Below are 25,000 nucleotides of genomic sequence, written 5' to 3' on the forward strand. Positions count from 1 at the left end.
AACCATTCTGCTATCTCAGGGTGTTGACTTAGTGGTAAGGCGTCCGCCAAGAAAGCGACAGAACCTGAGCGCACGGGATCGAATCACACACTCGCCAATATCTCCTTCCCTTTCCACAAGACATTGAGTGGTTGTCTGGTCGCTAGTCATTCGGATGAGGCTATAAACCCGAGTTTCAGTGTGTGTAGCATGCACTTTTAGCGCACGTAAAAGAACCCTCAGCAATAAAAGGGTTGTCTCCGGGAAAAGTGTGTAGAAAATTCCACTTTGATAGACAAAGCATCTACACTAGCTGGGAGAAAAAAAAAAGAAAGAAAAAAAGGGAGGGGGCGCGGGGAGGGGATGGGGGGCGCTGCAATGTGGCGACGTGGTCTCCCGGGGAGAGCAGCCCGATTTTCACACAGAAAAATCTGTTGCGACAAAAATAGTAACACGATAAAATACATAACACCACATCACATAGCTGGCAAGCTTTCACTACCAGTATGTACTGACGTGCTGACGTGCGCTCATGTGTGAGGGAGGAGTGGATGTGTGAGGGGAGGGGGGAGGGCAGGCGGGGTGATTGTGTGTACATATTCTGTATGCCAGTGGAACATTGTTGTTATGTGCTGCAGGAAATCTTATTTTTCAGTCTCAATGATTTGTGGTTTTTCTCACACCTTAGTCAATGTTAATCTTTCAACAAGTATGTTATTGCTGATCCGTGTTTTAATGACTGGTCATGTATGACTGAAAATGAATGCCAGAGTGTATTTGCGTGGAATAGGGCATCCTTACTCAAAGTACTGTGAATTGTATATTGTTATTACATGTCTATGTCAACTTTTAGTGTACTATTATGTCTATCCTTTAACTGTGACTATTATTGCATGTATATGGCTATGATGGTGAACGTATGATTTACTCTAAATTACTTTTTAAGGGTTTCTGTTGTTCTTGTCTACTGTGATTATTGATTGTAATGATCGTTTGCATCTTAATATGGTTTGTCTATATACACGTTGAGAAAATAAAGTATTCTGCATGTTCGAAAACGTGATCGCGTTTTATACGCTTAATGTTACGTGAGCCCGTGCCACAAGGCAAAATGTCTCAAGAGTTTAGACAAGACAATAAACTGGCACATTATCTTGTCTTTGTCTTATCAAGTGGTCATTCAGCAGCGATCTGGAAGCCAAATCCATCAAAGTGTGACAAACTTCCCCGGTCCTCGGAGGGGAAAGGTAGCAGAATGGTTAAGACACTTATCAGCCAGCAATACAGTTTCCGTGCGTGAGGATCTGGGTTCGGTTCCCGCTCTTGTCCTTTCTCCCAAGTTTGATTTTCAATTGATTTGAAAATCAAACTGAGTGTCTAGTCATTCGGATGTGAAAAAAACAAAAAAAAAAACAAACAAAACAAAACAAAACAAACAAAAACAACAACAACAAACAAACAAACAAAAAACAACAACAACACCACGAGGTCCCGTGTGCAGCACGCACTTGGCGCACAGAAGCACCCAAGGCAACAAAAAAAGGGAGGGGGGGGGGGGGAGCACTGTGCCGGGGAAAGGGGGTAAAACAGAAGGGTAAGGGAGCTAATCTTCACGGGTCTGTGTTGCGTCACCGCTGCACGGAAGCGAGCACTTCCCATTGATATGTAAGAAGGGTTCAATGAGCGAACGAAAAAAAATATGATAGGTAAAATAAAGAATAATTAAAGAAGATAATAAATGTCAAGTGGACAAGTGTGTATGGTGAAGCGTGAACGAGCGAGCGAGCGAGAGAGAGAGAGAGAGAGAGAGAGAGAGAGAGAGAGAGAGAGAGAGAGAGAGAGGTGCGAACATTGCACGCTCGTACTTAGTTTAATGCCTTGGCCCCATACTAAAGGGGCTTACAAATACTTGAAATGGCGAAACACCAACTTTCGTTCCGAATGCACAAATTGAGAAAGGAAACAATGGGGGTGGGGGTGGGGGGGGAGGGGTGTCTATTATCTCTTTACAACGTGTATTTTCATTTTACCGATCAAAACACCGATACGGATACATTTCTCATTCCTTGCTGTTTTCCCCAAAGCAACCAAAACATTATGGCTTAGCCGTTATTACAGAATTAAGTACAAGATCAGCATTATGTCATAGATGTATTCACAAATCTGCCCCTTCCTATCTCTGTGGCTGCCTTCACTTCTACACCCCATCTCGATCTCTACGATCGGCTTAGAATCCACCCATATTCAAACACTCTACTGTCGGCCGCCGTTCTTTCTCTGTCTGTGGACCTTGCATAAGGAATGAACTTCCACTTTCGCTTCGTCAGGTCTCAGCACTCAACTCTTTCAAGTCTGGCCTTAAAACTCACCTCTTCGCAAGATAGCTTCCCTCCCCTGCCTCTTCTATGTCTTCAGTTTCTCAAGTTTAGAGTAATGCATGCGTTTTGAATGACTGGTGTGAAAGCGCGTTGATTTGTCTCTGACATGATTCAGCGCTATACAACCACTACTACTTATTCTTATTATCATTAGTGTGTTTTATTGTCGTTGTTAATACCACAGGCTGTTTCGAGATGACAACCAGTTATCTACCACAGCCCACCACTCCATCACACACATAATCACCACCACCGCCGCTACATTTACAATTCAACGCAAAAAACAACAACAGAAAACAAAGAGAGAGAGAGAGAGAGAGAGAGAGAGAGACAGAGAGACAGAGAGACAGAGAGAGACAGAGACAGAGACAGAGAGAGAGTGCATCTGAATAATTCTCCTTGTCAACAGCCCTTTGCTCCCCCCCAAACACCCCCCCCACCCCACCCCCAATACCCCCAAGGAATGTTTGACATTAAAGAGACAATGTTACGCTCCCCTCTCCATCCTCCAAGCCCCCCCCCACCCACCCCCCCCCACCCCCACCCCCAGCCCGGACACTGTCCTGCTTCAATCTGCAGAATTGTGCAATTACACAATTGTGAACCATCATCACTCCCACTTTCTTCAGACCCACACCCCTCTTGTCTCCTCTCTCTTACTTCAACATTTTCTCCCTAAAACCCTGTATCCTGTCCCTGTTTAAAAAAAAATCTTTTTCTTGTGTGTGTGTGTGTGTGTGTGTGTGTGTGTGTGTGTGTGTGTGTGTGTGTGTGTGTGTGTGTGTGTGTGTCTGTGTGTGTGTCTGTGTGCGCGCGCTAGCAAGTTTGTATGTTGAAGTACGCAAAACATTTTCCGAGTTTCGAGCTCTCTGTGCCAGCAAAGAAATTGGACATGCGAGCTATAATCACAGTTTCTAATTCCCCACTGTGGACACCTCAGAACATGCATGGCTGCGGTTTGTGTGTGTGCTTGAGTGTGTGTGTGAGTGAGTGAGTGAGTGAGTGAGTGTGTGTGTGTGTGTGTGTGTGTGTTGTGCAGCAAAAAAATTCCACGCACCTACCCCACCCACGCACACACCCTACTCGCACCCACTCCTCCATTTCCCGCCCGCCCTTCCTCTTGTACACCCTATCCAGACTTCTCGTTAATTGCTGTTCTGCTACAGCTGGAAAAGCCTTCATCAGTGTTGGACGAAGCTTTTCTTTCGGTAACTTTTTTTGTCCCTTCCCCGTTTCAGTACAGTAACTCTTCACAGAAACAGAAACCTGAACGCGATAACCACTGCTTCCGAAACACCCCCGCCCCCAACCCCCACCTGTAGGCCTTACCCATGTTTCGCACACGCTCAACACGCAGGCACACACACGCGTGCGCGCGCGTGCGCACACACAAAACGATGCATGCACACGCGCGGACACATACGCAACACACACACACAGTTGTTACACTCTGAATCATAATGTAATAGTATCTTACCCACATGTTTTTCTTTTTACATAATAATTGATGTGTGCATGGTGATAAGTGAAGGGTGTGTCAGGGTTGTTTTTGTTTGTTTGTTTTTTGCTGACGGGCATTTTATTTTAAGTGAGCCTAAAGAAAATTTTCTGTTTTTGGTTGAAGCAGATAATAAAGTATTTTGAATTGAACTGAATTTTCTCTCCCCTTCCGTTCCGTTATATTACGGTGCCTTTTCATGGAAACAGAAACATGAACTCTTTGTTTTTCCCCCTTGCATTGAAGGTTATATTTCTCTCACTGAAACACCATGTTTGACATAATGTTGCACAATTCGCGTATGTCACCATTGGAAAATTACATCCTTAACACATTAAGTAATTGCCATGAACTTCAATGACAATTAACTTGCAAGGGTATTTCTATTTCATTATACACAAAGAACAAAAAAGAAAGAATAAAAAAAAGATATAATAATAATAATAACAAATCAATAAAAAAAAATCCAAACAACAACCAATAACAAGTTATCTGTCATCAAAATAAATTAATGATAATAATAATTTAGAAAAGAAAACAAATAACCACCTGGCATGTATCAAACACATTCGACCCCTTTACACATTAAGGAACGCCTTTAATCAATGTCTTGTAAAACAACCACTTTGCTGTCTTGAATGTTATATTGCATTCTTGCATTGTGTTCGTCTGTCTTAAAACGCCAGGAAATGTATCTTTCAAAAGCTGCTAGGTTGGGCCTACATTTGTCAAATTTACATTTATAAATGTACATTTTTCTAACAAGTATAAAAAGGTCGAACACTGTATCAGCGCGTACTCTTTGAGCAATGCCAAACAGTACCATGCTTTCAGTTATCAGAAACCTGAACTCGATAACCACTGCTTCCGAATCAAACAAATCCCAGCCTCCAACACTCCCCCCCCACGCCCCCTCCAATTACCTGTAGACCTTATCCATGTCTACAACTGAAAGTCTTCATCATTTTCTGGAGTTCCAACAACTTTTTTTTTTCCACATTCCCTTCCGCTGTATTATTACAGTGCCTCTTCATAGAAACAGAAACCTGACTTGGTAACCACTGCCTCCGAATCCCCCGAGAGGAGAGAAGTAGTAGTACGCGAACAGCTTTTTAGTTGGAGTAGTTATTCAGCAGCTCTCGGATTTCTGTGTGTTCGCAGTTTTCTGTATCGTTATGCTGTGGCTGAGAATCTGAATTTACAGGCCAAAAAACCATTCTTTAGTTTCACTACCCACCACTGCCTTCCCGTTCGAACAGAAACTTAGATAGGGATGACCAACGGATTCCAATAATTTGTATGAAGAGCAAACAAGCACAGTGTTTATTTTGGTGTGTGTGTGTGTGTGTGTGTGTGTGTGTGTGTGTGTGTGTGTGTGAGTGATCTGTTCACCAGTATGCTGCATTTATTTATTTATTTTTATGTTAAGCACTCTTCATCCATGGCTGATGAAAACCCTAACTGTTCAAAGTTTGGTTACGACCCTGACATGTCCCCACCCCCATGACCCACCCGTCCTCAGCTTTCAGTTCAGTGTCTCTCTGTCAGCCTGGAACAAGACAAGGATGCGAAAACCACTGTCAGCCTGGAACAAGACAAGGATGCGAAATCCACTGTCAGCCTGGAACAAGACAAGGATCCGAAAACCACTGCCGTTTATTTCCACGGAGAGGAAACAACATTTTTTACACAAGCATTCATCTCACTCCCCTACACCTGTAGTCATGGTGTCTGTTGCTCTTCGCCGGCAGCTGAAGACATTAATCAGCTGTGGCACAAGCTTCTGCTGTTCCAACATTTAATATTCTATCCTCAGTTTCTTTCAGTTCCTCTTTTATTAGAAAGAGTAGAAAACCTATATGCCATATCCACTGCCTCTGATTCACTTGGAAACGAAAAAAAACACAAAAAAACCCACCACCACAACAACAACAAAACAACCATGGTGTGATGTGTAAAGCAGGTGCAATTTCTCTAGATTCATGTTTTATATGTATCTAAAAATCCCGATGTCGTCTGAAATCACACGACATGGATAAGCAACAAACTGAACAGTTTCAGTTTCAGTTTCAGTAGCTCAAGGAGGCGTCACTGCGTTCGGACAAATCCATATACGCTACACCACATCTGCCAAGCAGATGCCTGACCAGCAGCGTAACCCAACGCGCTTAGTCAGGCCTTGAGGAAAAAAAAGGTGAATAAATAATAGATAAGCTTACATAAATAAATAAATAAATTTGACTGAACAACACTTTGAAAGTGCAACAGAGGTTGGAAGCTTTAGTTACTGGCCATAGCTTTGTTCCCACACCCTGTTGCTAACGGCCCAGCCAGACAGCAAGAGCCCCATGTGGAGTGGAAAACAAAAACAGGTTGGATTCCAATCAGACATCAGTTTCGCCTGAGCGTTTATAGCGTCAAGACCGTGTCCGAAAAGACAGCTTGAGTAACGTGAGACACTTTAGGCATTTAAGGACACGACAGCTGGAGCTGTCCTCTACCCCGTCATGTGAATGAACACTTAAGGACAGGACAGCAGGAATCGCGTGCAAAGACAGACCTGTCCTCTACACACGTCACACGAACACTCAAGGACAGGACTGCAGGAAACACGTGCAGTTGACCCAACCTGTCCTCTACCCAGACATGTGAACCAACACTCGAGGACAGGACAGCAGGGATCACGTGCAAAGACACGACCCGTCCGCAACATACGTCAAACGAACACTTAAAGACAGGACAGGACAGCATGCAGGAGTCACGCAGTCCCATCAGACCAGATAGGAGCGGGGGGTGTGGGTGTGTGGCAGTTGCCAGGAGGGAAGCAGGGGGTGCGGAGATGATCGCACCGAGCATCCTTCCCGTCCATTAACTCGCCTGATTAACTCAGCGCCTGCACGGCTCTATCCAGAGAATCCATCGTAATGCCGCCTCACATTTTCTGCTTGGCGAGTTGTGTAGCGTGCGGCGGCGGCGGCGGCGGCCCATGATCTTGTTCCAACCGGAGACGACGAGAAATTTTTTTATTTTTTTATGAAAATAAAAACAAAAAGACTAATGATCTCTTTGCTCATCGATTAGCTAGCTGCCTGACTTAAATGAACGAATGATTGCCAAAGAATCAACCCCGAAGATCATTTTCATTAATTTTATGTAAGAGTTGAGAGCTTTTAGCCCGAAGATATTCAATCAAACTGGAGGCCGCGAAACGACGGAGGAAAAACAACAACAACAACAACAACAGCAAAGCTGTGACTTATAACGTTTAAGTGGCTGCTGCCTTGGAGAAAGCGTTTGATTCAAATGTCCGAAAACTCGGACAAGACTGTTTTAGGACACATCTGTCATATTGACGGTGAGGTTTTTTTTGCCTTCTTTTTAATAGGTATGTGCAAAACAATGAGTGTTGAGCAACATAAACACACACACACACACACACACACACTATGCTCTCGCACGATCCTCCACCTCCTCCACACCAACCCCCAACGCCACCAGACACACAGATCAAGGGAGTGAAGTCTTTTTCCCCTCTACTATTACTGCTGTGGACAAAGGGAAGTGGAAGGCACAACAACCCCCCTCTCCTTCCTTCCCCTTATTGGTGAAAAATGTACTTGTTCCGTTCAGAATTATCACAAAACAAATATCACAATTAAAATAGAAATCGTTTATATAATTATGATCAAAATGAAAATCAGTGCAAATTCCATTTCGTTTCGTTTCGTTTCGTTTTCCACTTCTTCATCACTTCTCCACTACCCTCCTGGCACATTTAGTGGACAGGAAACTACTACTTCGTTCGTGGGCTGCAACTCTCACGTTCACTCGTATGTGCATGAGTGGACTTTTACGTGTATGACCGCTTTGGACAGGAAACAAACGAATAGGTTTTTTTGACAACCGTTACACACTGGTTACCAAGAAGAAACCTGGCGAAAAATTATACACAAGAAACCTTCTCCAGCTGTAAACAATCACTGCATTACCAAAACGCGCATGACGGCAAGAGTATGCCAATGGTGGCTTCTTCTGAAGCCCGCAAAGTAAAGAAAGAATGGGAAAGAAAGAAAGAACAGGAAAGAAAGAAAGGAAAGGAAAAGAATTAGAAAGAAGGAAATAAAGAAAAATCTAGCAACAGAAGAAATACACACACGTGCAAACTGTACAGAGATTGATAGTGTCTATACAAAAAGCGGCGGTGGGCAAAAGTGGTGTTTACGTCCACATGACATAAAATCAAGATGAGTTGGTTTTTTGTTTGTATAATTTTGTTGTTGTTGTTGTTTATTTCCAATACATAAAAAGCACTCAGCGGTCTCCTTATCCAAGCGAAGCGACATTCCCACTAAATATCTGTAAAGGGAGGGAGCGTGTGTGTGTGTGTGTGTGTGTGTGTGTGTGTGTGTGTGTGTGGTGTTTGTCTGTCTGGCTGTCTGTCTATGTATCCGTGTGTGTCTGTATGTGTGCGTGTGAGTCTGAGTGTGAGTATGTATATGTGTGTGTGCGTGTGCGTGCGTGTGAGTGTGTGTGATTGCGAGTGACAGAATCCGAAACATCCACCGAACTACTGAATAATTCGTGTAGTCATCAGCTGCTAAGGCAAAAGAAGCAAGAGGTATGGATGAACGAGTTACACACACAGACAGTTCGAACGAACGGATCTAAAGCCAACACATCCGAAAGTGTACGGAAGGAAGTAAAGAAGAAGAAAAATAAAATAAAATAAATATCAAAGGTAACAAGAGAGGACACGATCACGACAGCTACGCAAGACCTGCAGGTGCCAGTTGTATTGCTTGGTTCTAACTTTTCGACAGGTACACGTGACTGAATGCCTACGTTGACCGAACTACGCCATTGGCCAGTTCCATACTACACACAGTTAGTAGCGGGTTACGACCATACTAGGCTCTTCCGTCCGAGCAATGCAACTGGCTCCATGCTGGTCCTCAAGACTGACCATGAAATGGTGACTACTCTTCTCCTCCACCACACCAGTGCATCGAGGACAGGAGTGTGTGTGTGTGTGTGTGTGTGTGTGTGTGAAAGGGAGGGTGGGGAGAGGGGATGAGGTGGGGGGTGGACAAAGGGTTAGTGCAGTGTGGGGGATGGGGGGTAGGGCGAAAGAGGACGGGAGGGTGGATGGGTAGGTAGGATGGTTTTTTTTGGGTTTTTTTTAATCAGGCATTAACGTCTTTTTTTCTTTTTTGTTTCAAAATGTTATTGCTGTTTACTTCATGCATCTTTCTATTCCTCCGTCCCATTCGTTTTTTCATTTTTCGTTTTTTTCCTGTCTCTCTGCAAGTCTTCAATACTTTTCAAACATCCTCGCAAGATGCTCTGATGAATGCTGCGTGAATACATTTACATCTGCGTTATGTTCTGTTTCGCAAAGTGAAAAGAATAAAAATAAAACAAAAACAAAACAAAAACAAAAAACACCAAAATTAAAAAAAAAAAAAATAAAAACAATTTATAAAAAAGAGAGAGAAAAAAGACCATCCCCGCAAGTATACACTCTTACTGTCAATTCAGTTTCTTTTTCCCGCGAAGAAGAAAAAACTATTCTCTCTCTCTCTCTCTCTCTCTCTCTCTCTCTCTCTCTGTGTGTGTGTGTGTGTGTGTGTGTGTGTGTGTGTGTGTGTGTGTGTGTGTGTGTGTGTGTGTGTGTGTGTGTGTGTGTGTGTGTGTGTGTGTGTGTGTGTGTGTGATGGTGGAGGGGACACAAAAGAGAGAAAAAGAGATAGACAGAGAGAGGGGTGTGGGTGTGGGGAGGGAGGGAGGGGGTGTAGGTGGATAACCAGACTAAGTCCCAGTACATATCATTATCATAGTTGGTTAGAATGGTTCATGGTGCTTCCAACGACTTGTCGGTTTCCCGTGGTGCCTACACCCCTTTCCCGACACCACTCACTACTGTCAGGCAACTGAACAGTTACTTGTGTCTGTCCTCCAAAACGTCATTATTTTGTACAGTGTTTGCCACGTTATGCATTTGGTCCACACCGTCCTCTGTACTTGTTTATAAACCATCATTCCTAAGCTTTCAAAGTTGTATACAAAAGCGCTTATTTCATTCTCTCTCTCTCTCTCTCTCTCTCTCTCTGGTTTTTTCTTCTATGTTCTGATTAGCGTTACTGCTATCAAACATGAAATTCTCAAGGAAAGTCGCAATCTACATAAATAAGGCATTCCAGTTAAGATCGTGCTACATGGATGGATAATGAAATTCAAAAACCCTTGGCATGCAATGTACGCTGTTTTCTTTCGTCTGATTTTCATCCCTACCCCACTGTTCTCTTTGACATGGGCAAATGGACCAGTTCAGTAAACTATTTGTCTTGTCTTGTCTTGTCTTGTCTCTGGTTTTTCTTCACTCCCTGGTCGTTCTTGTTCATGTTTAGAGTATTGAGAACCTGTTCCATATTCATATCTATATTTATCATTGTTATGTTTCCAGTTTCTCTAGATTAAAAACTACCTTCAATTCTCTTAAAACTAGAGGGTTTTTTTTTGTATTTTTTTTTTAATCCATGTAGAGAACAAAAAGCACTGTATATGAATAGAGTACATTCGAGTGGATCGGCTTTTTAAGATCGCGGATGATTCATATTCGTTATCAATGCTGGAAACAATCATCATCTTTTCAAGGACTCTCTAGCGCCATTTGCCATTACTTTGTAAATCAAAATGGATGTCAATACCATAATTTTTTTTTTCAGATCCATCAGCTTTATTTTACGCTTTCTAATCAGTTTCATGATTCATCTATTCAACACTAATATTGCCCATCATCTTGAGCATAGTCGTGCTGCAAAACGAAAAAAAACAACAAACAAAAAAAACCCCGATACAACAGACAAAACCCAATCAGACCAAAAATCAAAAGACACACACACACACACACACACACACACACACACACACGCACACACACACGCACGCACGCACACACCCCTCGCCCCCCCCCCCCCCCCCCCCACACAAACCCAATATCAACAGCCCCCAAAAGTATAACTGATTTTCTCTCTCTCTCTCTCTCTCCCTCACACACACACACACACACACACACACACACACACACACACACACTAATCCATGCCTCAACCAATCAGACAAGCATGATCAATGTTAATAATCGAACTCTGGAGAGATACCACCTCGATTTCCCTTCAGTCTGCCAAGAACGCAACACTGCACACGGCAAACTATAATGCATAAGCATCCACAGAATTTAATGCTTCCAAAAAAGGGAGGATAGAAAAACCATCCACATAGATAAGAAGATGGATCAGACATTAAACTGTGGTCCCATTAACACAACTTATTACACGTTTCTTCATGCAGTGTACAAACGGTACGAAAATACAAAACCGTTAGACAAAATACAACAAAGGCTATGTACAAACAATTGGAGCAGAAGGGAAACTCACGTCAGTATACAAAAAACCAAAACCAGACAGTCTGACCAGAAGACTGACCAGGACACCAGCCCTAAGTTATGCGCAAGAACTGCTTCAACCGCGTGAAAAAATAGCATTAAAATAAAATTAAAAAGCTCAAAACCGCGTCAAAAGTTGAAGTACAAATCGGTGTTAAAACAACAACAAGAAAATCTGTTAATGAAAAAAAGTAAAATATTTCCTGAATGCAAACGGTGTATGTATAAACTGGGAGAACAACACTTGAAGAAAAAAAGAAGAATGAACCCGTGGTAAGATGAAGAGACAAATCTACATCACCGATACTGATAAAAGAAAATGATTAAAAACAAACAAACTGATAACCGTACGCGGAACGACGGAATCCGCCAGATTATGTACACGTCATAAAAAAAACAAACACCGTCAAATGACAACGCTTATCATCATGACGTATAAACAAAGAAAAATCAATGACATCGGATTACAAACTATCACTCTCTTTTTCGAAATACAACAAATTTAACAAAACATAAAACGTGGAGGTAACAACTGGAAGTGATACCATAAGATTCAAATGATTGTTTAAAATCCTGTAAAACAATATCAGCACAAAACCAATTTATTCTAACAAGATTAATACTTACCTTTCAAGACAAAATATACTGTATAATACTGTTTTTAAAAAAAATGTTTTTCTTTTAAGAATACAAGTTTATTTCTTTGGCTTTATGAAATAAATGAGATCGAAAGATTGCATGTAAGAACCGATGACTTACAAAAAGTGGAAAAAAGAAAAAAAGAAAAAAGAAAAAAAAGAGGAAACAACGAAAGGAAATCGGTGTTTAAAACCAAAGACAGCTCTGATGAGAATCAGCAATTATTTTTTCCAGTATATACATGGTTCATAACAAAGTTAACGACCACTTCCTAAAAACAGGGCTTGTTTTTCACTAAATGATAAAAACCGAGAGATGGCTTAAATTCTGATGGCTGCATATTGCAGTCCACCACTGTTTTTTCATTGAACACACAAATAGTTGTACCAGCTTCACGTGCAAAATGAACAGCTTGGAAAATGCATTTGAAAAACAAAAATCGATTTTTCAACCAAACGTTTAGAGTTAATCGGCGAACAACAGCTGTGGTTTTCATCATGCAAGTGCAAGAAGAAAGAAAGCAGCTCTGGTTGTGAGTGGTGCTCATTACAGTGGCTTCATACATCTGATTTTCCTGAAGATTTAGCACTGTTTCACCATGCCCTCAAGAAGAAGTTTCCGATTTCAAGCAAGTTTCCTGGTGGTCCTTAACTCCTTTGTGAACCCTGTGCATGACTTCGTTCGTTTTACCTTCATTTAGATCGTGGTGCTCGGCAGTTACGAATTATAAGATAATTGTCAACCCTTGCTCTCACTGCACCCGTCCCCAAACTCTTTCGCAGGAAGCGAGATTGGGAACGGACACCGATTCAGCTTATTGTGTAACGGCTTTCGGCTGTTTTTCTGAACTGATTTTCGAAAGTCAATTTTGAGAAAACAACAACAACAACAACAAAAACCAACGCTTCGCTTCACGTCAAAGACGTCACAAAACGAATGCACAACACAGACAAAAAAAATCGAAAAGAATATTGTAAAAAGCTATATTTTGATTTTTTCTCGAGAGGTAACTGCTCCTTTTTTCCCTCTTTTTTTCCGGTCATATTATTTTGATGTCTTCTCTCTATAGCTGTATTGCATTGTATAGTAGTGTGATAACATGTATGGGATCATGTTGTATTCCATTACTTTCTTGTCACAACAGACGTGTTTCTGTGAAGAAACTGATCTGTTTCCTCCGGGAAGCTCCCACTGACAGCGCTGTGCAACTGTCATTACACGTTTGTCATATATATATATATATATATATATATATATATATATATGTATATACATACATACAGACATATATATGTGCATCAATATGCTTAGTTCTCCAAGGAAAAAAAAGTATTTTCCGAAAAATCTTACCATTGGGGAATGTTTCTTTGTTGCAGGGTCTTTTACAAGTGTTAAGAGGCTGGATTTGAATATCGACATTTTTCATATCTTTTTTTCCACAATGCCTGCAAGCCTGTTGGCATTGTGCGTCAGGAGGTTTTTTTGTTTGTTTGTTGTTGTTTTTTTGTTTTGTGTGTGTGTGTGTGTGTGTGTGTGTGTGTGTGTGTGTGTGTGTGTGTGTGTGTGTGTGTGTGTGTGTGTGTGTGTGTGTGTGTGTGTGTGTGTGTGTGTGTGTGTGCTGGCTTGCTTCACCAAAATGTGCGGTCTGGAATGGCCACCCATGGAACTGCCCAGTGAAACGTGAGACCCTGTTTTTTGGATCGTCATTCCCTACGCAGCAAACGGACCCTGTGGGTGATAGCTACTGCTGCTGGTGCTGCTGACTAAAGCAACAATATCGTCCATTATGATCATTCTTTCTTTTTTTTCTCTTTCATTTGGACCCAAAACCAACTGCTGTTTTTCTCCTATTAAGGAACACTCGGAGCTTTCGTTGACACCTTCCTCAGATGATACTGCCGACGGGGAACCCCCCCAACAAAAAAACAACAACAACAAGAAACGGAAATCGAGGGGCGTAAACCTATCGAACACAACACTGGCAGTACCAGAACTACTTCTTCTTCTGCGTTCACTCGTATGCACACGAGTGGGCTTTTACGTGTATGACCGTTTTTACCCCGCCATGTAGGCAGCCATACTCCGTTTTCGGGGGTGTGCATGCTGGGTATGTTCTTGTTTCCATAACCCACCGAACGCTGACATGGATTACAGGATCTTTAACGTGCGTATTTGATCTTCTGCTTGCATATACACACGAAGGGGGTTCAGGCACTAGCAGGTCTGCACATATGTTGACCTGGGAGATCGTAAAAATCTCCACCCTTTACCCATCAGGCGCCGTCACCGTGATTCGAACCCGGGACCCTCAGATTGACAGTCCAACGCTTTAACCACTCGGCTATTGCGCCCGTCACTACCAGAACTACAACACGATAAGATGAGCAGCGAAACAAATTTAAAAAAAAAGAAAAAAAAGGAGCAAAGTCTGTGATTCGAATTCACAGTATTTTGACTGTCAATGCGGCGTGGCGTATATGGATCAATCCGCACTCTGACATCTTGAAATCAAAACTGAAACTCTCTCTCTCTCTCTCTCTCGTGTGACCAAAGGTGCCCTCTTTCTCTACTGGCCCTTTCCCCCTCCTCCCGTCTCTCTCTCTCTCTCTCCCCTCCCTCCCCCCCTCTCTCTTTCCCTCCTGGCCCTTTCTTTTTCCCTCCCCCCCCGTCCTTAATTAATGTCCTTGTCTATGTGTCTATCTCTGTCTCCCTCTCTGTCTCTATCTCTCTCCTGGCTTTCTCGGCTTTCTCTATCTACTGGCCTAAAGTGCGCTCTTTCTACTGGTCCCTTGGTTTTCCATCTCCTCTCTCTCTACTGGCCCAACGTGCTCTCTGTCTTACTGGTCCAAAGAGCACTTTTTCTCTCTACTGGTCCTTTCGTTTTCCCTCTCATTCTCTCTCTCTACTGGCCCAACGTGCTCTCTGTCTTACTGGTCTAAAGTGCGCTCTTTTTCTCTACTGGTCCTTTCGTTTTCCCTCTCATTCTCTCTCTCTACTGGCCCAACGTGCTCTCTGTCTTACTGGTCTAAAGTGCGCTCTTTTTCTCTACTGGTCCTTTCGTTTTCCCTCTCATTCTCTCTCTCTACTGGCCCAACGTGCTCTCTGTCTTACTGGTCCAAAGTGCGCTCTTTCTCTTTACTGGTCCTTTCGTTCTCTCTCTCTCTCTCTCTCTCTCTCTCTCTCTCTCTCTCTCTCTCTCTCTCTACTGGCCCAACGTGCTCTCTGTCTTACTGGTCCAAAATTCACTCTTTCTCTCTACTGGTCCTTTCGTTTTCCCTCTCATTCTCTCTCTCTACTGGCCCAACGTGCTCTCTGTCTAACTGGTCCAAAGTGCACTCTTTCTCTCTACTTGTCTCCTTTTTTCCCCTTTCCGTCTCTCTCTATCCCCCCCCCCCCCCCCCGTCCTTAATTAATGTCCTTGTCTATGTGTCTATCTCTGTCTCCCTCTCTGTCTCTATCTCTCTCCTGGCTTTCTCGGCTTTCTCTATCTACTGGCCTAAAGTGCGCTCTTTCTACTGGTCCCTTGGTTTTCCATCTCCTCTCTCTCTACTGGCCCAACGTGCTCTCTGTCTTACTGGTCCAAAGTGCGCTCTTTCTCTCTACTGGTCCTTTCGTTCCCCCCCCCCCCCTCTCTCTCTCTCTCTACTGGCCCAACGTGCTCTCTGTCTTACTGGTCCAAAGTGCGCTCTTTCTCTCTACTGGTCCCCTTTTTTCCCCTTTCCGTCTCTATCCCCCCCCCCAGCCCCCACAGCCACCCTTCCCGTCTCTCTCCCCCCGCGGTCTCTCTCTCTCCTGGCCCAAAGTGCTCTCTCTCTTTCCTGACCTAAAGTGCTCTCTATCTCTCCCTCTCTCCTGGCCCAAAGTGCTCCCTCTCTTTCTCTCTCCTGGCCCAAAGTGCTCCCCCCTCTCTCTCTACTGGCCCAAAGTGCTCTCTCTACTGGCCCAAAGTGCATTCTTTTTCTCTACTGGCCCTTTCCTTTTCCCTCGCGGTTTGTGTGTGTGTGTGTGTGTGTGTGTGTGTGTGTGTGTGTGTGTGTGTGTGTGTGTGTGAATAAACTGATGTGTCATGGGAACATCCAAAAAAAAGGGGTGGGGTGTGGTGGGAGAGGGGGGGGGGGAGAATAGGATCGCAAAAAGCAACAACAAACTATTAAGTAATTAAACTGACGAGATCAGTTTCTGTTTTAAAATATCTGAGGTTACAAAGACACATCTTGAGAAAACAGAAAACAGAGGTAATCACGTTATGCTCCCCTTTTGCTTTTAACCATATTTATACCGTATTTATTGTAACAGGATGGAGAATATGATAACAGCATACTGTTTACCATCAGTGAAACGCTCCGACGACAGATAGGTTTCAATGGAAAATACCAGAATATTTACTGATGAAAAGGCTATGAATTTTCAACAGAACGACCTCGAGTGGGTTGCATGAATGAATGCAGACTCCGTCACATATAATTTATCAAGAAAGTACGGCCTTGTCTGATAGTTTCAAATCTGAATGGACACCCCCCCCCCCCCCCCAGCCCCCACCCCCATACCAGCATCTGCATTTAGCCATCATTATTCATCATCTTCAAAATACTTTTAAAAAAAGATAAAAAAAAAAAAGTCCTAAATTCTGGAACATGAAAAAACGGCAACAAAAAAAAACAAAACAACAACAAAAAACCGCACCGTCACAAAAAAAGTGATCCATGCCCTTACATTATTTCTCAATCAATATATGAAATAACCATACACTGACTGACTGATTCAAGGAGGATTTTCATTCCTTTCTTTCTCCCCTTCCTTCCTTTTGCAGATCTTTGAGGGGTTTTTTTTATATATAATTTTTTTTTTCCAATCATCATCTTTTTTTTTCAAATTGTAAAAGAAAGATCGGTACTCCAATACGTCCTTTTCGCAGAGGACAATTAATGAAGTTGTGTCGTGAAACAATAACAATAGAAAACAAAAATCATTATTATCATTAGTATTATTGTTAACATCATCAGCATCATTATTATTATTACTATTTTTTTTCTATACATAATCATTGTAATTGCTATTTTTAATGTTATCATTATTATAATTATCATTATGGTTATTATTATTATTATTATTATTATTATTATTATTATTATTATCAGTAGTAGTAGTAGTAGCAGTATCATCATCATCATGATTATTATTATTATTTAACGATACAAAAAATACAGTCAGCTATCATCGGTCCTGGTGAGTCCGGTCGACAAGACAGAGACAGACAGACAGACGGATAAAAAGACAGACAGGCAGACAGACAGACGGACATACAGAAAAGACAGACAGACTGACATACAGACAAGACAGACAGACACGCAGGCAGACAGACAGACGCTGAAAGCGACCCCCCACCACCGGCTTGCTAACTCGACTGGCTAAGCTAAGCTAGCTTGACAGCCCTCGCAGATATTTGTTTGTTTTTGTTTTGCGTTGTTTGTTTTTCGCTTCTCTTGCCATTGTTTTTTGGAACGCTGTAACTGACCACAAGTGTTCAGCTTGGAGGTCCATGTGGTTCTGGAAAGTTCCAGTTCATACCAAAGGGTGATGGTCACTCACTTTTGTGTGTTTTTTCCTCTCCAACGTCAGTCTTGGACAGTATATATACGACTGCTGACTCACAGAGGACTTTGTGGGGTACTTCTTCACTGCCTCGGTCACAGTACATTTCTCGTGCTTTCTACACATAGCTCCTTGATGACTATTAAAGCCAAGGGCCAACTTTATAATCATTATCATCAACATCTCATTTATCTTTCAAGCAAAATCTCTTGACTACATCCGTTCGGTGCCTGGAGGGTCGCTTCTTGGTCTATAAAAGAATTGTGATGAACCAATTATTATTATTGTCATTTTGACAACCGAATGTTCCCTTAATCATCAACCACACACAAAGGCAGACACTATTATAGTCTCAATGTTAATCGTATCCATCCATCACTTCCAAGCAAGATTGTTTCTGATGTATTCAAGTTGTAGTTTTTTTTTGTGTTTGTTGTTGTCATCTTTCTAGTTTTCTGCGAGGGCTGTCATATTTCAGTGGGGTTTCTGGCACAGTCTTTTTCTTCTTCGTTTTTCTCAAACGAATTTTGTTCCTCCTTTGTTACGAAAAAACCGAAGCCAAAACTGCAAACATTTTCAGACGAAGAAGAAAATAAGTTTTCAAATCAGCCTTTTGTGACTTTGCATTACAGTACTTCAGGAAAGGTACACATTGAAAATAAGAATTTAAAAAAAAATCAAATTTTCGACCGAGAAATTTCTCAAATTTGTTTTGTTAGTGTTTTTTTTTTTTTTCTCTTTGCTCTCCTTTTTGCTGAGCCGTGCCAGAACGCCACTCCTTTCCATAATTCTCATTCTTTGCTGCTTACGAAAATGTATTTAGCAGTAGATAGTTGAAAAATACGCTGCAGACAAAACTGAAAACAAGCCAGAAGCCGGCAAGCCAGTGGGTGTAGGGTGTGCACGGGTGGAGCGAGGATCATCCAGCTGTAGGGAGCTGACCGGAGTGCACCAACCAGGGAGGGCTGGAGGCTCAAGGGTCTGGGATCTAAGGGTCTGTCGAGGTCTGGAGTTCATCATTTATCATCTGAGGTTTGGGGTTTGGGTTCTCAGCTTTGGGGGTTTCGGATCCAGGGTTTTGGGTCTAACGTCCAAAATACCCACACTCTTTGATGTGGGGTCTACTTGGGTCTAGGGTCTGTGGTCTCGGGTGTACTGGGGTCTAGGGATCTGTCGTCTAGGTTCTAGGGTCTATGTTCTGGAACATGGGATGCAGGGTCTATGGTCTTGGTTCTGTAGTATACTGGGGTATAGGGTCTGTCGTGTAGGTTATGGGGTATTGGGGTTTAGGCTCTGTGGTCTAGGGTCTGAAGTCTACAGAGTATAGGGTCTGTCGTTAGGTTTCTTGGGTCTAGGTTCGAGGGTCTATGGTCTAGAGTATGGGGTCTAGGCTGTCAGGCTCTATTGGAGCGTTGGGATTGTCTTCTAGGTTTGGGGGTCAAGGTTTTGAGGTTTCTGGTCTGGAGTCTTTGGCTTACGGCCTGGAGTCTAGGATCTAGAGGGATCTACAATTTATGGTCTAGGACCTCGAATCTACTTGGGTCTAGGTTCTGTTGTCTACGTTCTCAGGTCTAGGTTCTGAGGTTTTGGGTTTAAGGCCTGTGGTCTGGAGTCTGTGGTTAAGGATATGGAATCTGGGGATCTATTATCTGCAGTCTAGCGTCTACTGCGGTCTAGGACCTGTCGTCTAGGTTCCAGGGCCTAGGATACGAGGTTTATAGGCTTAGGTTATATGGTCTAGGTTCTGGGCCAGGGTCTTGGGGTTTAGGGGACGTGATCTAGGGTCTGGGGTCTACTGGAGGTCCAGGGTCTATCGTCAAGGATCTAGGGTCGGGGTATGAGGCTTAGGGGATTTGGGTCTGTGGTATAGGTCCCGGGTTCTAGGGATTCAGGGAACGTGATCTGGGGTCTACGGATCTGTATTTTGTTGTCAAGAGTCTACTGGTGCCCAGGATCTGTCGTCTAGGTTCCGGATTCTAGGGTACGGGATAACCTTAGGTTTTGTGGTGTAGGTTCCAGGCGGGGGTCAAGGGGTTTAGGGTACATGATCTATGGTCTACGGTCTTCTGCAGTCCAGGTTCTGTTGTCAAGGTTCCGAGGTTTTGGGAGTGAGGTTTAGGGGGTTAGGGTCCGTGTCGTACGTTCCGGGCCGGGGTCTAGGGGTTTAGGGCATGAGATCTAGGATCTAGGATCTACTAGAGTCCATGGTCTGTCGTCTATGATCCGTGGTCTGGTATGAGGTTAAGGGGTTAGGGTCTGAGGTATACTTTCCGGGTTCTAGGGGCTTAAGATATGTGATCTAGGATCTACTGCAGTCCAAGGTCTATCGTCATAGGTTCCAGGGTTTAGGGTACGAGGTTCAGGGCTTGCGGACTAGGGTCTGAGGTCTGGGGTATGGGGTTTTGAGTCTGGGGTATGGGGCTTTGGGGGGCCTTTGAGTCTGGGGTATGGGGCTTATAGTCTGGAGTATGGGGCTTTGGGGTCTGGGGTATGGGGCTTTGGGGTCTGGGGTATGGGGGGCTTTGAGTCTGGGGTATGGGGCTTTGGGGTCTGGGGTATGGGGCTTATAGTCTGGAGTATGGGGCTTTGGGGTCTGGGGTATGGGGGGCTTTGAGTCTGGGGTATGGGGCTTTGGGGTCTGGGGTATGGGGGGCTTTGAGTCTGGGGTATGGGGCTTTGGGGTCTGGGGTATGGGGGGCTTTGAGTCTGGGGTATGGGGCTTTGGGGTCTGGGGTATTGGGGGGCTTTGAGTCTGGGGTATGGGGTGCTTTGGGGTCTGGGGTATGGGGCTTTGGGGTCTGGAGTATGGGGCTTTGGGGTCTGGAGTATGGGGCTTTGGGGTCTGGGGTATGGGGCTTTGGGGTCTGGGGTATTGGGGGGCTTTGAGTCTGGGGTATGGGGTGCTTTGGGGTCTGGGGTATGGGGCTTTGGGGTCAGGGATCGAGTCTCGGGTCTCCTTCCTAGCACACCAGCAGCCCTTCCCGGTCCTGCTCCTGCAGCTCCAAGAAGCTGCTGTTGGTGCACCCCCCCTCCTCCTCGGGCCCCCCAGCCGCCGCCGCTCCCAGCGCCGCCTGCCTGCGCAGACCCCGCGCCATGCGCCAATACCTGAGGCCCACGAAGGCGCCGCCGATGACCAGCAGCACCATGACGGCCAGCACGATGCCCACTGTGATCAGCTTCCACTCCGCTGGGGGTGGTGGTGGTCAGTGGTGGTGGTGGTCAGTGGTGGTGGTGGTAGTGGTGGTGGCAGTGGTTGGTGGTACCAGTGGTAGTGGTAGCAGCAGCATCAGAACAGATAACAAAAAAAAAAGAAAAAAAAAGAAAAGAAAAAAAGATTAGGCATGCTGGTGTGGTGTGTTCAATTCTATTCTATAGTTAGTAGTGGTTAGTGGTGGTGGTTGTGGTGGAAGGAGTGGTGTTGGTAGGTATGGGCGGATGTGGAGTGATGGCCTAGAGGTAACGCGTCCGCCTAGGAAGCGAGAGAATCTGAGTACGCTGGTTCGAATCACGGTTCAGCCGCCAATATTTTCTCCCCCTCCACTAGACCTTGAGTGGTGGTCTGGACGCTAGTCCTTCGGATGAGACGATAAACCGAGGTCCCGTGTGCAGCATGCATTTTGCGCACGTAAAAGAACCCACGGCAACAAAAGGGTTGTACCTGGCAAAATTCTGTAGAAAAATCCACTTCGATAGGGAAAACAAATAAAACTACACGCAGGAAAAAATACAAAAAAAAGGGTGGCGCTGTAGTATAGCGACGCGCTCTCCCTGGGGAGAGCAGCCCGAATTTCACACAGAGAAATCTGATGTGATAAAAAAAAAGAAAAGAAAAACGAAATACAAATACCAGTGGTGGTGGTAGCAGCAGCATCACAACAGAGGACAAAAAAAAACACGAGTAGGCATGCTGGTGTGGTGTGGTGTGCTTTGGTGTGTTGTATTGCATTCCGTTCTATACATAGTGGTGGTGGTGGTGGTGGTGGATGGAGGGGCGGCGCTAGCAGCAGTAGCAGCAGCATCACAACAGAGAACAAAAAAAACACACACAAAAACACACACCCAAAATGAAGAGAGAGACAGAGAAAAATGACAGTTGTAGTGTTTTGGGCATTTGGTGTGGTGTGCTGTGCTGTGGTGTGTTGCATTCTATTCTATTGTATGGTGCTCCATTGTACTGCGTTACATTGTTTGTATGATATGACATGACACATGATACATGGTATGGTATGGTATGGTATGGTATGGTATGGTATGGTATGGTATTGTATTGTATTGTATCGTATCTTATCGCATCGTATTGTGTTACTCTTTTGTTACAACACATTTCTCTGTGTCTGTCATCTGGTGATCTACCTGCTCGTTGAAAAAGAAACCATTACAGAAGCAACTTTCGGTTAGCGAGCCCAAACTTCAACAAATGAAAACGTGACGTTATTTCGAACACATGAACACGCCATCAAGAAGACACAGTTTCATGACAGGTTATTAACCAGAACAGTTTTGTTTATGCCACCCCCAGGATGACTAGATGGTCCTCGTCGATCCCGACGGACGAACCACACATATAGTGAGATTATATGCTTAATGTATTCATACGAAAGATACTCAGTTACCCATTTAAACGAGGCCATTACCTTACTGAACAAACTGGCGTTGTGGCTACGTTTACCAATTCTGGTTCAAACAAGAGTTTATTCGACAGTGATAATACAAGATAATCATTTATAGACAGAGCAAATACAATATGCTGAAAGTTTACGTGCTAATAAAAAAACAAGACAAATCAAAACACCAAGTTATCGACTTTTTTTTTCTTCTTTCCTTTTCTTAACAGAGTGGGTTATTTCTCACCCTTCAATTTGTCTTATACCATTCACACATACTTTACAAACTATGCTCAAACGATCAGGATGTCAAGTGTTTGTCTGCAACGTTTGGATGCAGAACTTCCCATGAGACTCGATAATCCAGCTACTTAGCTGCGTTGCGTGTACAGTGAAGCTCAGAGACAGACGATTTCATTGCAAGTGATCCACTAGTGATCCCACTCATTGCGTGATCACACTATTTTGGCCTGTGTGTTCTAGCATTTTAAGGATAGACAATAGTGGAGAAAAAAAAACGATTGTGCAAAAAGGAGGTTGGTTACATTACTTAATTACTATCAATAACCACGTGCAGTAAATCAAATGAAAATATCTAACATATCACAATCAGTTAAGTATAATTCACCTGTTAATTAATCGTTACACTTAATCGATCATAATCTATTGATTAAACTAATTAATATAAAAAGAAACTATACAAAGAAATAAACACAAACAAAACCAAAGAAAAAAAAACCCACAAAAAACAAGACCATCACTTACACATCTCAGACGCCTTGGAGCCGCACTTGCTCCCGTCGAAGCCGCACTTGGGGTTGGACACGGGTGGCCCCCCCAGGCGCACCCAGGTGACGAAGGTGTGGTTGCTGGGCTGGTAGCGCGTGGTGCCGTTGTGCATGGAGAACGACCCCACCTGCCACATCCGCGCCACGGGCCTCCTCTGCCCAGGGTCCTGCACCCCGCCGCTCATATCGTCCGTCACGACGGTGGCGTCGGCGTTGTTGTCGTTGTCGTTGTTGTTGATGATGTTATCGTCTTCGTCGTGCTGGTGTTGGTAGGCCAGGCTTCGCACCACGTAGCGTCCCTCAGACTCCCCGTACTGGTTGATGTGCACTTTGAAGCCTTGCACGCCTTGTAGGAGTGGTGGTGGTGGTGGGAAACAGATGACAGAAAAAAAAGAATAGTTAAAACAAATTAATTTACTTATTCATCTTTTTATTTATTCATTTATTTATGTGATTTGTTTATTGGTTCATTCAGTTGTCCATTCATTCATTCATTAATTCGTTCGTCTATCCATTTGTCCATTCATTCATTCGTCCATTCATACATTCATTCATTCATCTATTCATTTATATAGTTTTCAAATGATAACGGTCATGATGATCACGCTGTGCCTGCTAGCACACAAAACGGAGATCGATACACCGTCTCATCCAAAAGACTGTCACCAGATCACCCAGTTCTGGTGGAGAGTAGCGGTGTGTGTGTGTAGGGGGGTGGGGAAGGGCAGTGGGGAGGGAGGGGGCCCGGGGGGTGGGGGGGGGGGGCTTGGGGAGGAAGGGGGACAGGGAGCGGGGAGATGGGACGGTAGTGTAAATGTTTCGGGCATGTGCTGGGAATCGAACCCGAGGACTTTCGCTTCCCAATCAAGCGCACCGCCCCTCGGCTATCGCTCCACGACGGACGCTTGTTTTCGGTCGGCTGTCCCTCAGTTGCAATGTGTACATTCATAGGGTGTTATTCTATTCAGCCGATAACCACGTTTTTCCCCCCAATCCGTTGTCAGGCTTCAGTTTCAGATTCTAAATGTGTGACTGCTTTCGGACAAATCCATATACGCAATAACGCCACACAACATCTGCTAGACAGATGCCTGACCAGCAGCTTATCCGAACACGCTCAGTCAGACTTTTGAGTGCATGCACGTTCCAGCAGTGTACCTATCAAAGTGGATTCCTTCTACAGAGTTTTGCCAAAGGACAACACCATCGCTGCTATAGGTTCTGTGTTTGTTTTAAGTGTGCCAAGTGCGTGCTGCTGCACACGGGACCTCGGTTTATCGTCTCATCCGAGTGACCCAGACGCTCAGTTTGATTTTCCAGTTAAACTTGGAAGAAAGGGGCGATTCGAACCCGGACCCTCGCGTCTTAACCAGTCTGCCACCTTCCGCTCCTTCAGGAATGGAGACGACCACGTTCCAGGCTAATCCCACTAAATCATGGCATGTCAATTAAACATTTCCTCCCGTTCGCCTTCCCCGTTTTTTTAATTTTTTTAAAATTTTTATAATTAATCAACGAATTGAAAGTTCAAGTGTCTCAAGCGTTCGACATGTGTGACAAGCGCAGCATCCATCCCCGCCGTTGTCTCACAAATTGTAACCATGCCGCTTCCAGCAGAACACGCTTGCACAATATCGACAACAACAGAACTAGTGTCTCATCAAAGGAAACCATACAAGATCATTACCGGTTTTAAAAAATCATTCAATGATTCGAAAAAAATTCAAAGGTCCTTTGAAAAAAAAAAAAGATATCAAAGGTGGTTTGTAAATAAAAAGGTATTTCAAAGGTGGTTTTGTTCGGTAACAGTTGTCTACAATGGATCTGCATTTAAACGATTCAGATTTTGTTTGTTTGCTTGCTTGCTTATGTTTACAATTACGCTGATCTGGCAAATTGGGTCCGAGTCTTATGTTTTGATTGTTTGTTTGGTTGGTTATTTTCTAAATGTTTTTTTTCAATTCATCAAACAGCGAAGGAAATTATGTATTGAAACTTAGAAGAAAAAAAATACAGACTTATGCTGCGTTCATTATAACATACATCCATTTTTTCTTTGTTTTCTTTTCTCTTTTTTT

The 25,000-nt window shown here is 43.8% G+C and overlaps 1 protein-coding gene across 7 annotated transcripts in view; it reads right to left on the bottom strand.

Annotated features, from left to right (window-relative positions):
- LOC143292726 (guanylate cyclase 32E-like) overlaps positions 1-25,000 on the bottom strand; it is a 419,658-nt gene that overhangs the window by 32,909 nt on the left and 361,749 nt on the right. For all 7 annotated transcript variants that reach the window (XM_076603252.1, XM_076603251.1, XM_076603256.1 and 4 more), the window contains 2 exons: positions 22,900-23,268; positions 20,636-20,717 (listed from right to left, as the gene is read on the bottom strand). In XM_076603252.1, coding sequence (XP_076459367.1) covers positions 20,636-20,717; positions 22,900-23,268 — 451 coding nt within the window. The remainder of the gene's footprint in view (positions 1-20,635; positions 20,718-22,899; positions 23,269-25,000) is intronic.

This window comes from Babylonia areolata, chromosome 18, assembly GCF_041734735.1.
Source record: "Babylonia areolata isolate BAREFJ2019XMU chromosome 18, ASM4173473v1, whole genome shotgun sequence".
NCBI classification, from domain to species: domain Eukaryota; kingdom Metazoa; phylum Mollusca; class Gastropoda; order Neogastropoda; family Buccinidae; genus Babylonia; species Babylonia areolata.